The sequence below is a fragment of the Pelodiscus sinensis genome, chromosome 19, assembly GCF_052426305.1.
Source record: "Pelodiscus sinensis isolate ZL-2025 chromosome 19, ASM5242630v1, whole genome shotgun sequence".
NCBI classification, from domain to species: Eukaryota; Metazoa; Chordata; order Testudines; family Trionychidae; genus Pelodiscus; species Pelodiscus sinensis.
In genome coordinates, this window is record NC_143070.1 from 12420146 (window position 1) to 12434957 (window position 14812).

General features: G+C 57.0%; 1 protein-coding gene across 1 annotated transcript; it reads left to right on the top strand.

Moving 5' to 3' along the window:
• Positions 1-1998: 1998 nt before the first annotated feature.
• On the top strand, positions 1999-7860 carry LOC149522180 (zinc finger protein RFP-like). Its single transcript, XM_089770557.1, has 3 exons — positions 1999-2216; positions 5228-5287; positions 6043-7860. The coding sequence occupies exons 1-3, from the start codon at positions 2135-2137 to the stop codon at positions 6552-6554; spliced, it is 654 nt and encodes a 217-aa protein (XP_089626683.1). The 5' UTR covers positions 1999-2134; the 3' UTR covers positions 6555-7860.
• The last annotated feature ends 6952 nt before the right edge of the window (positions 7861-14812 follow it).

Sequence of the window (14812 nt, forward strand, 5' to 3'; positions counted from 1 at the left end):
GGAAGGTCACATTTGGGATTCAAATCTCTGACCCTGAGGCCCTCGCCCCTTTTGAGATGACTCTGCAATTACCCAGGGGAAGGCGCAGACTGGCCTGTGGTACATTCTACCCATGTCACCTCCCTGGGGTCTGGCTGCCCCCGGACTGAGGGGTGGGACATGGGCCTGTCCCTGCTGGGAGCTCTCGCTGGGAGCTGTTTATCCCTGGGGAAACTGAGGCAGGGGAGGGGGGCTCCATGAGACAGATTCACCCTGTGCCGGCAGAGCAGGGTGGGGAGGCCACTTGTGACCCGCTGCTCAGTGGCTGCAGGGGCCGGGGCCGGGCTTGGCTCAGGCTCAGGCAGAGTCACATCCCAGTTACAATGCCTGGGCCAGGGCACAGAGAGCCAGAGGCCCAGTGTTACACTGCCCACGTCCCTCTGTCCATCCCCCCCGCCTCGTTCCCCCACCTTCGACCCCGCACTCCGCAGCCCTCTCAGGGACAGGCCTGTGCTGTAGGGAGGGGAGGCCCACGTCCCTCTGTCCTTCCTCCCACTGCCTCATCCCTCCCTCAACTACCCCCGCCCCCATCTCTAGCTCTCCCAGGGACAGGCCTTGGGCCTGCAGCTGCCGGGAGGAGGCACAAAAGGCCCCTGTGCTGGAGAGACCCCTCGCCGTGGGGGGGGGGGGGGGGGCTTTCTCCTTCCCTGCAGCCCCTTGGCCCAAACAGGCTGCCAGGAGGGGCTGGGCCCAGCTTCAACAAACGGCCTTTAATTGAGGGGCCTGTGGCTGGGGGGCTGCACTGCCCTGGGGCCCCTGCAGCCTCTGGCTGGGAGAGATGCAGGGGCCCAAGCGAAGGGATTTTGCTGAATTGGGGCCTGAAGGTTGTGACCATTCATGAGTCGGGAGTTGATGGGAGATGCCCTCAGGCCGGGCCCTGCTCCTTCTCCTCTCCCTCGGCTTGGCTAGTGGGAAGTGCTGAGAACTGGGACCAGGGTCATTGCTCTGTCCACGATTGGAGACTGAACCTGGGTATTTACACCAGGGCTGGGCAAAATACGGTCCAGGGGCTGGATCCGGCCACCAAGCCACCTGATCCGGCCTGTGGACCCCCCTGCCGGGACCCTCAGGCACACGCAGCTGCCGTGGTTTAAAGCTCAGTCCCTGCGGCTCTGGGCTCTGCAGCGAGGGGGGGGCTTCATGTGCTCTCCCCACCCCCAGCCCAATCCTCAGCTCCGATTGACTGGAAACAACCAGCCAATAGGAACTGAGAGATTGGCCTGGGGGTGGGGGTAGCACAAGCCTCTTCCCCCTCCCGGAGCTGAGAGCCACATGGAGCACCATTCAGCCCAGGGCAACAGGATCCAGCATCTTTCCCACCCGAGGGCTGTTTGGAGACCTGTGTGGGATGAGCGGGGGAGGGGGAGCTGGTGTCTCAGTCTCGTTCCTAGTGGGCAGATACTTACAGCCCTTTCCCTGAGAACCTCCCGTCCCTCAGCGCCTGGAGGCCCAGGAGTGACTTGGTCGTGGAGACTCAAATACCCACTAACCAGAACTTAAGAACTGAGTCAGTCATGGCAGGATCAGAGCAGTTCCTAACCTGTAGGCAACAGACCCCTGCAGGGTTGCCAGGTGTCTGGTATTGGCCAGGACAGTCCGGTATTTGTGGCCTCTGTCCGGTAAAATGTCCAATATTTTCTGTTTCTCTCGGTCATAAGGCTGCTTGGAACATTTTTCCCCTGCTACATCTGGTAGGGGCATGGAGAGAGGGGACTCTGGGGATTTAAAGGCGCAGTGACGCTTTTTTTTTGTTCAGTTGGTTTTTGTTGTTGTTGTTGTTTTTGCTCCTGCCATGTGAGGGGGAGGTATTTTTTATGAAAGTGTCTGGCAACCCTAAACCCTTGATGGTCCACGAGGGTACTGCAGGGGATCTGTGGAAAGTTCAAAAGCAAGGATTGGGCCCGTTGCGGTGGGCCTGATCCTTCTTTTTGTTTTTCTTTTTTTTGTCCCCCAGGGAGAGGACAGTGGTCCATAAAATTTTCATAGCTTGAAAAGGGGCCCACATGGTTGAAAAGGCTGGGAAGCACTGCAGTGTCACCATGGGACGTTTTTTCTCGCTAGGTGTGAGACGGCGCGGGCCCAGCAGCCAGAGGAGATGGCTCCTGAACTGGAAGAACAAGTCCGTGGTTTCTCCCAGAAAGCGATTGCGCTGTCGGAGATGCTGAGGGAGTTCAAAGGTACCTGGGGGGATGGAGGAGGGGAAAGTGAGACCATTGAAGGAGAATGGTGCTGGTCAATTGGTTCATAATTAGATGATGCTTTCATGTAATTGGGGGGGTGAATGGTCCAGACTTGGGCTCCAAGATATGCAGGTTGATTAATTCAAACCCTTGTTTGTTCAGAAGCAGCCTTTGCAATGACAGTGACTGTGAGAGTGAGAAACGCCAGGGAGAGAAACACGCCCAGTTCCCTTCTCCTGGGGCACAGGCAGGTCATGGTGCATTTCTTCTGTGATAGTAGGATCACCCCTTACAGTATCTGACCTGTTATAACCATCCAGATGATACCCGAACGAGTTCTGTTCCAATCACCTTTGCATTAGGGGCAGTAAGTATCTTATGTGACTTGTGCACTGCTCACACAGGAACTTTGAATTGCTGGAGGGTTTTTGCTGTCCAAGAAATTTTCAAGTTACTCTCTTTTCTGATGTGCATAGGTCAGTTCTCCACAGGTGGTTTCTGGACATTGCTCCCTGGCCTGGGCAGGTCACTTTGGGTGTCTGTCTGCAAGCACCTTGTGCGGGCAACACATCTGTGTCTCGCAGAGCAACTGAGGAACATGGCACTTTAAGGGTACGTCTAGACGACAGGCTTCTGTCAACAGAAGTTTTGCTGACAGATACTGTCAACAAAGCTTCTGTCGACAAAGCGTCTAGACGACATCCAGTTCTGTCGACAAAGCAAGCCGCTTTGTCGACATGACAGTGTAGACACAAAGGACAGTGTAGATGCAATAACGCCTTCTGTCGACAGAACTCTGTTATCCTTTGTAGAATGACGTTTATAGCCATCAACAAAACTGCTGAGTTCTGTCCACGTTATGTCGACAGAACTCGGCGGCAGTGTAGACGCAGGTATAGTTTTGTCGACAAAAGTCCACTTTTGTCGAAAAAACCCTGTAGTCTAGGCACACCCTAAGGGCAAGGTCAATGCAGGACAAATTTCCCTTATGGCAAGCACACAGCTTGCCAGGCCCAAGCCAAGCCAATCAGCATCAATCGCAGGGGAGGTGGAGGAATAATTCTTGGTGGGGCCCACTCCAAGATTTTGGAATGTGGCCAAGGGCCACACTTTGCTGTGGCGGGGGTGCAGGGTCTAGGGTGGAGGTTGGGAGCAGAACAGCACATGGGGTAAGGGACTGTAGTTTAGGAGATGGTGTGGGGTATGACAGGGAGTTTGGGGTGGTGACCTGGGTCGGGGGAGGGGGTGTTGTTTTGGGTCGGGGTGGGGTCTGGATGCAGGAGAGGATTCTGGCCTGGGGGAGAAGTGTAGGAGGGGGGTACAGGGTCTGGGAGGGAGCTGTGACCTGGGAGAAGGGGAAAAGGGGGGTGCAGAGTGCAGAGGGTTTGGGTGGTTGACTTTGGTCAGAGGATTGGGGTACAGAGTCAGGGAGAGGGTCTTGGTAAGGATGTAGGAGGGGTAAAGGGTCTGGAAGGGAGCTGTGACCTGGGTACAGAGGGCTTGGAGGGTGACCTAGGGAATTGAGTTGGGTCACAGGAGGGGCTGGGGTGCCAGAGGCAGGCTGTGTCTGGGAGGCACTTACCTAAGTAGCTCCCAGCCAGCAGCCCTGCAGCACCCCCAAGGCAGGCTGGGCTCCCTGCCTCCTGCAGCCCCAGATCACTAAAATTGCAGGCTGCTCCCTCCATGTAGCTCTCAGCTCCAGGAGGGGGAAGAGGCTTGTGCTGCCCCTATCCCCAGGCCAATCTCTCAGTTCCTATTGGCCGGTTGTTTCCAGTCAATCGGAGCTGAGGATTGGGCTGGGGGTGGGGAGAGCACATGAAGCCCCCCCCTCGCTGCAGAGCCCAGAGCCGCAGGGACTGAGCTTTAAACCACGGCAGCTGCGTGTGCCTGAGGGTCCCGGCAGGGGGGGCCACAGGCTGGATCAGGTGGCTTGGTGGCCGGATCCAGCCCCTGGGCCGGATTTTGCCCAGCCCTGGTGTAAATACCCAGGTTCAGTCTCCAAACGTGGACAGAGCAATGACCCTGGTCCCAGTTCTCAGCACTTCCCCACTAGCCAAGCCGAGGGAGAGGAGAAGGAGCAGGGCCCGGCCTGAGGGCATCTCCCATCAACTCCCGACTCATGAATGGTCACAACCTTCAGGCCACATTCAGCAAAATCCCTTCGCTTGGGCCCCTGCATCTCTCCCAGCCAGAGGCTGCAGGGGCCCCAGGGCAGTGCAGCCCCCCAGCTGCAGGCCCCTCAATTAAAGGCCATTTGTTGAAGCTGGGCCCAGCCCCTCCTGGCAGCCTGTTTGGGCCAAGGGGCTGCAGGGAAGGAGAAAGCCCCCCCCCCCCACGGCGAGGGGTCCCTCCAGCACAGGGGTCTTTTATGCCTCCTCCCGGCAGCTGCAGGCCCAAGGCCTGTCCCTGGGAGAGCTAGAGATGGGGGCGGGGGTAGTTGAGGGAGGGATGAGGCAGTGGGAGGAAGGACAGAGGGACGTGGGCCTCCCCACCCTACAGCACAGGCCTGTCCCTGAGAGGGCTGCGGAGTGCGGGGTCGAAGGTGGGGGAACGAGGCGGGGGGGATGGACAGAGGGATGTGGGCAGTGTAACACTGGGCCTCTGGCTCTCTGTGCCCTGGCCCAGGCATTGTAACTGGGATGTGACTCTGCCTGAGCCTGAGCCAAGCCCGGCCCCTGCAGCCACTGACCAGCGGGTCACAAGTGGCCTCCCCACCCTGCTCTGCCGGCACAGGGTGAATCTGTCTCATGGAGCCCACCTCCCCTGCCTCAGTTTCCCCAGGGATAAACAGCTCCCAGCGAGAGCCAGGATCTCACACTCTCCGAACATCCCGTTAGCACCAAGGGACCCAAGTGCCGAAATCAGCTTTGATTCCAAAGGCTCTGCAGGGCCTGGGCATAGGCACCAACAAAAGGCCGGACGTGAACAAGGCCTGAGTGTGTCTGTCACATGACAACCCGGCTCTGGGCTCCCCGTGCAAACCTGAATCTCCCCCTCTCCTCCCCCAGACACTCTGCCGGCCACACTGGAGTCTCAAAGTGGGGAACCCCGAGGAGCATACAGACCAGGTGAGCTGCCTCGGGCCCCTTGCCCCCCTCAGAGCCCCACAAACTGCCCCTCCCAGAGCCTCCTCCACCCTGGGGGCCACCTCCTGCCCCCAGACTCCTCCTCCTGAGCCGCCCCATAGCCCACAGCACCAGCCCAGAGCCCAACCCCCTGCCCAGAGCCCCTTATCCCCAAGGCTCCCCCGGAGACCTCAGCCCCTCCAGCCCCCCAACTCTCTGCCTCAGCTTGTACCCCCCGTCCAGTATCCAAAACCCTCGGCCTCACCCCTCCCTGTGTCCTCTCAGCCTTGGTCTCACCTTGTTCTCTGGCGTGGGGTGTCTAAGGGTATGTCTACACTACCCTCCTAATTCGAACTAGGAGGGTAATGTAGGCATACCGCACTTGAAAATGAAGCCTGGGATTTGAATTTCCCGGCTTCATTTGCATAAACTGGGAGCCACCATTTTTAAACCCCGGCTAGTTTGAACCCCGTGCTGCGCGGCTACACGTGGCATGGAGTAGCTAGTTTGGATTAGGCTTCTAATCCGAACCAGCTGTACCCCTCTGATCGCTTCTCTCTGCCACGGCCCCTCCATGCCGGGGAGCGAGCTGCTCCTTGGGCTGGGCTGAGACCTCAGGGCTGCTCCCCACTCAGAGCCGGGTGCCCCTAGAGGCAGGAGAGTCCCTGAGTCCCTGCCCAGCTGGGGCAGATTCTGTCCCTGATGCCATCGACCCCCCAGGGCCGAGCTCTGCCCCTCACGCTCTGATTCTCCCCCAGCCAACGTGACTCTGGATCCAGCCACGGCGCATCCCCAGTTTGTCCTGTCGGAGGATGGGAAATATGTGAGATGGACACACACATGGCAGCCATGGCCCGACACCCCGGAGAGATTTGACTGTTGGCCCTGTGTGCTCGGCCGTGAGGGCTTCACTTCAGGGAGACATTACTGGGAGGTGGAGGTGTGGGGTAGGCGATGGGCTGTGGGAGTGGCCAGAGAGTCTGTGAGCAGGAAGGGAGGGATCAGCCTGAGACCCAAGGGCGGGATCTGGGCTGTGCAGTGTTGGTGGGATCAGTTCCGGGCTCTCATTGACCCGGAGACCCCCCTGCCCCAGAGCCCCCCCAGCAGGATCCGGGTTTGTCTGGACTGTGACTGGGGGCAGGTGACATTTATCGATGCTGGAACCGAGGCCCCGATCTTCACTTTCCCGCCGGGCTCCCTCCCTGGGGAGAGAATCCGACCCTGGATCTGGGTGGGGGACACAGACACCGAGCTCCGACTGTCTCCTTGACACCAGCCCCTCTGGCCTCACACACCCCAGTCTCTGTGTCCCTGAAGGACTCCCCTGTACCCAGATCCTGGCTCCTCATCTCTGTGATCCCTGGAAGTTCCTTCCCCTCCCTCCCTGCAGCTACACTTACTGGAGGTGGAATGACCCTACTGCAGCCCCAGGGAGCAGACAGGCCCTGAAGGGCAGAGCTGGGGGCTGGGTAGGGGCAGAGCTAACAGCCGGGCTGGGGACAGGCAGACTTCAGATCAGGTCACACAAATCGACCAACCCAACGGCTCTGCCCCCCACTAGCCTCCCGGCTGCCTTGGGGGCTCTGGGGGCCAGCTGGGCTCAGGAAAGCAGCCAGCCCTGGCTCCTGAAGCTGCTGCCTGCTGGTAACGTTGCTCTCCCCTGCAGAGCTGGAGACAAGGAGCGAGCTCCAGGCAGGGGCTGGGGTATTGCAACGCTGAACGGCGCTGCCTGGAATTGTAACTGCCCAGAAAATCCCTGGCACGACGCTGTGAGCCCCCAGCCTGAGTGACGAGGGATGGGATTGTCTGGGACAAGCCAGCAGGCCCGGCAGGGAGCTGCCTGAGCTAGTCTATGGGGGGCGCTCACCAGGGAACATCAGAGCAGCCAGACTGGGTCAGACCAAAGGCCCATCCAGCCCCGTGTCCTGTCGGCCCACAGTGGCCAGTGCCAGGTGCCCCAGAGGGAGGGAACAGAACAGGGAACGTCCAGTGACCCCTCCCCTGTCACCCATTCCCAGCCCCCGACACACAGAGGCAGGGACCCCTCCCTGCCCAGCCCCTGTGTAACTTGTGTGTCGGGAACTGTGTGTGAATCATTCGCTTTAATAAAATGTTTCCATCTGCCCCTGTCCGGTTGCTCTCTGGTGTGTTCCCCCGACTAGGAAATGGATTGTTGCCACAAAGGGGGGGGGGGGGGGTTTGCTGTCTCTAGGGGGTAGTTTTTGTAGGGGGAGGGGTGTTTGCCGTTCAGACTATTCTACTGAACAGAAGCAGGACTCAGATTCTCTGTGAACTCACGACTGGACTCAGGTACCCGGGACCCTGAGCTGCTACGTCTGTGTCAGTGCAGACACACTTGGGTGCAGCAGGTCGGGGGCTCTTTAAGGACATAAGAACATAAGTAGCCATATGGAGTCAGACACGAGGCCCATCCAGCCCAGTATCCCACAGTGGACAAAGCGAGATCCCCAGAGGAAGTGAACATCACATGATCCCTCCCCGTTGCCCATTTCCAGCCCCTGGCAAACAGAATCTAAGATCATCATCTCTGCTCATCCTGGCAAATAAGTATTAAAGGACCAAACCCCCATGAATTTATCCAGCTCTTTCTTGAACCCTGTTAGGATGCATCTCCACAGCAGGGCTTACCTCAAAATAAGCCACACAAAGTGAGCGATGTCAATTGCGTTTCTTATTTTGAAATTGGGAGCATCTACACAGCACTTAGTTCAAAATGAAGCAGTCTTCCTCCAACTTCCCTTATTTCTCATACAATGAGGCTACGTCTACACTGGTGGCTTTTTGTGCAAGAACACGCAAAAACTTGCTGGGTGTTTACACTGCACGTGCATTCTTGCGCAAGTAAATTTACAGTACACCTGTCGGAAAACAGGGCTTCTTCTGGAAGAGTTATTCCTCCCCCCACGAGGAATAAGCCCTCTGGTGCAAGAGGCCAGTGTAGACAGGCAACATGAATTTCTTGTGCAAGAAACCCCTATGGCTAACATGGCCATCAGAGCTTTCTTGCGCAAGAGAGCATCTACACTGGCACAGATGCTCTTGCGCAAAAGCACATGCCAGTGTAGACGCGCTCATTTCAGGAGGAGTAATGGAGTACTGAACATTTGAGGTCTCTCCCCCGGCTTTGCCTGGAGCGGGCACCAGCCCCCCCCTCTAGCCTGCCCTGCGCGTCCTCCCACCCTGCCCCCAGAGAGTCCCTCTTGGCCCTGGACCTTTCCTGCCGTGCGCAGCTCCCCCTCACCATCTGCTGCTGCCATGCACGGCATTGCAGGTGGGTGGGGAGGACACTCAGGTGTGACGTGACATCACAGCCTGGGATTTTAAAACTCTTCAGGGCCACGTTGTGGGACCTGGCCTGGCTGGCTCTGGGTTTGAACTCTGGGAACTGAGCGCAGATTCCAGCCCCACAAAGTGGAAGGCAGAAGGTAGGGAAAGGCTTATTCAGAGGGAGAGGGGGGAGAGGAAGGTTTTGTGTGGCAGGAGAGGGGGAAGGGGCTTATTCTGAGGGGGAGAGGAAGGGTCTTGTGCAGAGGGGGAAGGGGGAAGAGTAAAGGTTTATGTGGAGGGGGAGGAGGAAAAAAGGGGAAGGTATCAAGAGACAGGGTGGAGGAGAGAGAAATGGAAGGGGGCCGAGTGCAGACAATGAGGGAAAGGGCAGGAAGGGAGGTGTCAGTGGGAGGGGGACAGGGTGATTCTAGGAGAGGAGAGGAGAAGGGCATTGGGGGCTAAAGGGGGAGGGGGAGGTGCTGGGAGAAGGCTTGAAAGAAGGGGTCGGCCTGAGAAAGGTGGGGATGGAGCAAGTCATGTGTGAGGGCACAGAGGGGCAGGAGGGGAATGGGGCAGAGACTGGTGAGGGGGTGGGAATCAGGGAAAAAGAGGGCAAAGGGGGCAGGGGGAGTAAGGGAAGGGGGAGGCACCAGGAGGGTGCAGGGCTAAGGGAAGGTGCAGGTGCCAGGGAATTCTGGGGTGAAGCAGAAGGGCAGACACCTGCAGGGGAGGGACCAGCACCAGAGGAGAGAGGCAGGGCAGGTGTGTAGAGGGAGGTGTTAGAAGAGGGGATGAGGAGGGGTAGCTCACATGATCAGAGTGGGGCTACTGGAGGAGTGGGCACAGGGAGGAGTGAAGGGCTGGTGGAGGGGGGCAGGCCACAGGAGGGCTGAGGGTAGTGAGAAGGGAAGGAGTCAGAACAGCAGAGGAGAGTGAGGAGTTGGGGGACAGCAGGCACCAGGGGAGATGATGGAGCAAGGAGAGGGGACATGGCAGAAGAGAGAAAAGGTAAAGGTTTAAAAATATTTATTATTAACGTGGTATGCTGCCCACGGCCAGTTTGTTTGCCCCCCACGGTGCAGTTTGGGTTTATATGGGGATCAAGACGTGGCCGGCGAGTGGGAGCCAAAACAAAAAAGTAGTCAGTGAAATGATCTTCTGTTGATATATGTTTTAGTAGTTACATTTTTGGACTGTCATTGCTCATGAAAAGTGCTGTCACATGGGTAGAAATCGGGTAACTATTGCATTTTATTAATATCAGCAAAACTGACTTAAATGGGGCCTGTGTGTTGTGTAGTCTTGCCTTTGCATCTTTGTATCTTGAATCTTTGTATTCATGCCTGTCCGTGTGAGAGAAGCTATTTATATATATTTGCTTGCATATGCAACCACACTTAAGTTGAGGCCCTCAGCATGTTCTGTAAGTATCAGTGTGGCTCCTGGGGCTTCCAAAGTTGAGTTACCCTAGCTCATCCCTGACAGGTATCCGTCTAACCTGGTCTTAAATATTTGCAATTTAAGCCCATTGCTTCTCATCCTAACCTCAGAGGCCAAGCAGAACCATTTTCCTTTCTCCTTCTTATGATACTCTTTTAGGGTATGTCTACACAGCCACCCTAGTTCGAACTATGGTGACTAATGTAGTCATTTGAACTTGCAAATGAAGCCCGGGATTTAAATATCCCAGGCTTCATTTGCATGTTACCGGGCGCCGCCATTTTTAAATGCCTGGTAGTTCGAACTACCTGCCCATGGCTACATACAGCACAGGCTAAGTAGTTCGAATTAAAACTCTTAATTCGAACTACCATTACTCCTCTTGAAATGAAGAGTAACGGTAGTTCGAATTAAGAGTTTTAATTCAAACTACCTAGCCTGTGCCGCGTGTAGTCACCATAGTTCGAACTAGGGTGGCAGTGTAGACATACCCTGAGATACTTGAAAGCTGCTCTCATGTCCCTTTTTGGTCTTCTCTTTTCCAAGGTAAACAAGGCCAATTCCTTCAGCCTTGCCTCATAACTCATGTTCTCTAGACCTTTCCTCATTTGTGTTGATCTTCTCTGGACTTTCTCCAGTTTCTCCATGTTTCCTGAAATGTGGAACCCAGAACTGGACATGATTGGGGGGTTAGTCCCAGTCACTAACCCCCCCCCCACCTCTACCATGACCCCCCCGGTCACTAAACCCCCCCACCTCAGCCACTAATCCCTCCACCTCAGACATTAACCTCCCTAGTCACTAACACCCCCCGACTTCAGCCATTGACACCCCTGATCACTGACCCCCCTCCTACTCAGCCATTGATCCTTCTGGACACTAAACCCCCACATCAGACATTAACCTCACTCCATCAGCCAATAAATGCCCCGGACACTACCCCCGCACCACATCCTCAGCCATTAACCCTCCTCCCTGCAACATCCCTCCACACATAATCCTCAGCCACTAACCACTGCTAACTGCCCACCTCAGCTATTAGTAGCTCCCCCACTGGGTCATTCCCTAGCCACTCACCCCCCATCTCAACCACTAACCTTCCTGGCCTGTAACCCTCTCCCCAACCTCAGCCATTATTCCCCCGGCCACTAACTTTCCCTCCCACCTCAGCTACTAACTCCCCAGCTCAGGCATTAACCCCCTAACCACTAACCCCACTGAGGCATTAACAGCCCCAGTCTGGGAGCATTCTGCCCCCCTCCGGCCTCCTCACTATGTTACTCCTTCCCCCCCACAGATCGATCATCTTATGCATGTGTAAGATCTGTGAGAGCCGTCCCACGAATCTGCAGTTAGTGTCGGTGGCGCCAGCTTCTGGGTGGTGTCTCAATGCTGCCACACTCACCTCCAAAGAGAGGACTTCCCAAAGCCGGCCCTTGCTGCAGACTCCCAAGGCATCCACAGGTCCAGTCTCCTTTCAAAGGGCCCACTTCCCAGGGCTCATTGATCTTAGATATGGCAGAGAAGGACAAGGGGCAGCACCGTCCAGGGCCGCCCTCCCTTCTCTGCTAGGGATGTGAGACAGAGTCATTGAATAATCGCGGCACTGTATCAAGCCATAGCAATTCCACGATTATTTGATAGTCCCTGGGATGGGGCCGGCAGCCAGTGCACTCCTGCTCCAGTCCCAGGGAGCCCCCGGCCACCCCACACTGATAATGAATCAGCAACGCGGGACAGTGCAGCCCCTCTCCACAGGGGTCTGAGCTACCTGAAGACAGAGGCTGCACCGGCATCCCGCACAGCAAGCTTGGGACAGTCCCGGACAGAGGCTGCTCTGCAGCAGACTCCTCTGCAGTGTGGGGGTGAGAGCAGGCAGCTTTAAAGAGCAGGTGCTCATGGGGAACCAGCTCTTAAGCCAGCTGCCCTGGATCCCTGGCTCCTTCCTGTCCCTGTCCCTGCTCTTGCCTCTGTGGGAGGCAGCAAGGGGGAAAAGGCGCCTCTGCGGAGGTGGCATGAGTAGAGAACCCACTTTAAAGGTGGCTCCCCCTACATACCAGCTCCTGTCTGCCATCTGCCACACACTGCTACCTCTGATAAGCAGCAGTGGAGGGAGGTGGGTGGGAAGTGACTCCATGGAAGCCGATACACATGGGGAGCTGTCTTAAAAGCCGCTTCACACGGGTACCAGCTCCCGCCTGCCCCCATCGCCCTCCGGGTTGCTGCATCTCTGTCAGCAGCAACATGGGGGTAGGAGACCAGGCAGCTCTGTGGCATCTGGTGCTCATAGGGAGACAACCTAAAAGCCGGCTCCCCACAGACACCAGCTCCTCCCTCCCCCCTCTTACTATCTCGGAAACTGAGGCAGACAGGGGGAGGGGTCTGTGGAGTTGAGAGGATTAACCACTAAGCCCAGATATGTTAATCATGTAGCCGACGACACACATTGACATCCCTAGTTTGTGCTGCTGCTGGCACTGGTGATGCCCTGTGAAGGACCGAGCCGTGTCTGGGCACAGCAGAGGGCATCTGCTCAGGGCGAATTGTTCAACTTCGGGGCTCCTTACAGTGCCCAGACTGGTGACCTCTCCAAACAGGCCACAAACCAGTCCCACAGAGCAGCCTGCCTGAAGTCTCACAAGCAAAACTCCTCCGACACCCCAGCGATATCTGTGCCCCAGATGGCCCCAGGCCTCATACACAGGTGGGGGGTCCTAGCACCCAATCCCACCTTCCCCAAACAAGTTCTGTCCGGTTCCAAGAAACCAGCCACAGATCCCTGGTCAATTTACCCTCTGGATCTTACCCACAAATCACGCTGAGCCAATCCTTTAGAATCTACCATCTAAAGGTTTATTATTACAATGAAAAAAAGCATGAGAGTAAGGTTGTTAAAGGATAGTACATTACATGCATCGAATCTCCCAGTTCTCGATGCAGGCTCTAGCAGAGATGTTACAGCTGCTGGCTTAAAAATCCTTGTTGGGCATCCTAGGATCAGGATGGGTCCACAGTTCTTTCCGGCTCTTCGATTCCTGCATTGCTGCCTCTGTGATGAAGTGCTGAGCTGAGTATCAAGATGGAGTCTACCACATGGCCTCTTTATACATCCTTCCTGGTCTCTTCTTGGCTGCAGCAGGTCACCTGGCCAATGGCCTATCCCTGTGTTCCTTGCTGGCAGCCCTCAGGTGTCAGCCCTCATTCTTTAGGTGTGTCCTTGGCCCATTGAGTGCCATTGTCCCACAGGGCCTTGCTAATCAGCATGTCCATAGGCCAGGCTCTGCCCAATGCTCAACAACATGCAGAGAAATATTCAGTATTCACACAGATTACAGATTCCTAACTACACACACAGACATTTTACAACCACATGACTGGTGTACATAGGATTAGCAGACAGTAAGCTTCTATTCAACACCCCACATGGCCCCCTTTTATACCATTTTTGGAGCCAACACCCCCACCCATGGGTGCAGCAGTGATCTGACTGCTTCCCTCAAATTCAGTAACGTGACATGCCCTCTGAAGTAGCCCCTGGCCAGTGGCACCCACTCTCTGGTCACCCCGTGTGGGAGGCAGGGCTGACACCTGCCACAGTGCAGAAGGAAGTGCTGCATCCCACCCCCTCCTGCACTTCCTGCTGCACCGCTGATGGGGCAGCACTGACGGCCAAGCAGGGTAGCCAGAGAGTTGTGGCTGCTCCTGGGGCGCCCAGCTCGGAAGACAGGGCCCCCGCCAGCAGTGGTGCAGAAGTAGGAGTGACACAGCACGAAGCCACCCTGCTTCTGTGCTGCTGCTGGCAGGGACGCTGTCGTCTAAGCTGGGCCCCTGGCCAGCAGCCACTGCTCCCTGGCCACCCAGCTCAGAAGGCAGCCCCACACCCTGCAGCACTGCCCCCTTCCCTCTGCGCTGCAGCTGGTGGTGGCGCTGACTTTTGAGCTGGGTGACCTGCCAGGGGCCGCTGCTCTGCAGCCACCCAGATCGAAAGGCAGCCCCCCCGCCAGCAGCAGTGCAGAAGGAAGGGTGGCAACACCGGACCAGGCCTCCCTTCCTCCTGTGCTGCTGCTGTCAATGGGGCTGCCCCCAAACCGGATGGCCAGACAGTAGCCGCTGCTCTCCAGCCACTCAGCTGGGAAAGCCGGGAGAAATCCGACAGTTTTTAATATTTCCAGACATCTGCCCAGAGGAAGATTTGAGGCCCAAAGACGAGGTCATGGCTGGGAAAACCCAGGCGGCCAGTGACCCTGCTCGCGAGCCCCTTCCCCTGGCCCTGGGACCCCCTTGTGGGTGGGGAGCCCCAGCTGGAGAAAGGCTGCACTAGGGGATTCCCCAATGACCCTGGAGACCAACAGGGCCAGGAGTTTCTGGCAGACCCTTTCCCACAACTTCCAGGGAATACGCCGGAACTAGGGCCCCATCGCGTCCCCCTGCAACCTCACCCATTTCACAGCCAGACCGTGTCCACGCTGCTCCCTGGCACACTCCCGGGGGCTTCCGTGGGAAATTTCCCGGCTCTCTGACCGGGCGGGTCCTGGCCCAAACTAGGATTGTGTGTGGTGGGGGTGAGAGATGTTCCAAAGTGCCAATTTCACTTCCCAGCAGCCTGCGGGGAGGGCTAGAGCCGTTCCACCCTCACTTCTCCCTGCCCCTCAGGGTGGCTCTGATCTGCCCCCTCCGAGAGTGCCCGTGTTGGGGCAGGACAACTTTTGTCCCATCCCAGTGGGGTCTGGTGAGCAGCTGGTGTCCCAAGCCCCTCACTAAATGGGGAGTTCAGACTCCCCTCCCCCAACTGTTGCACGT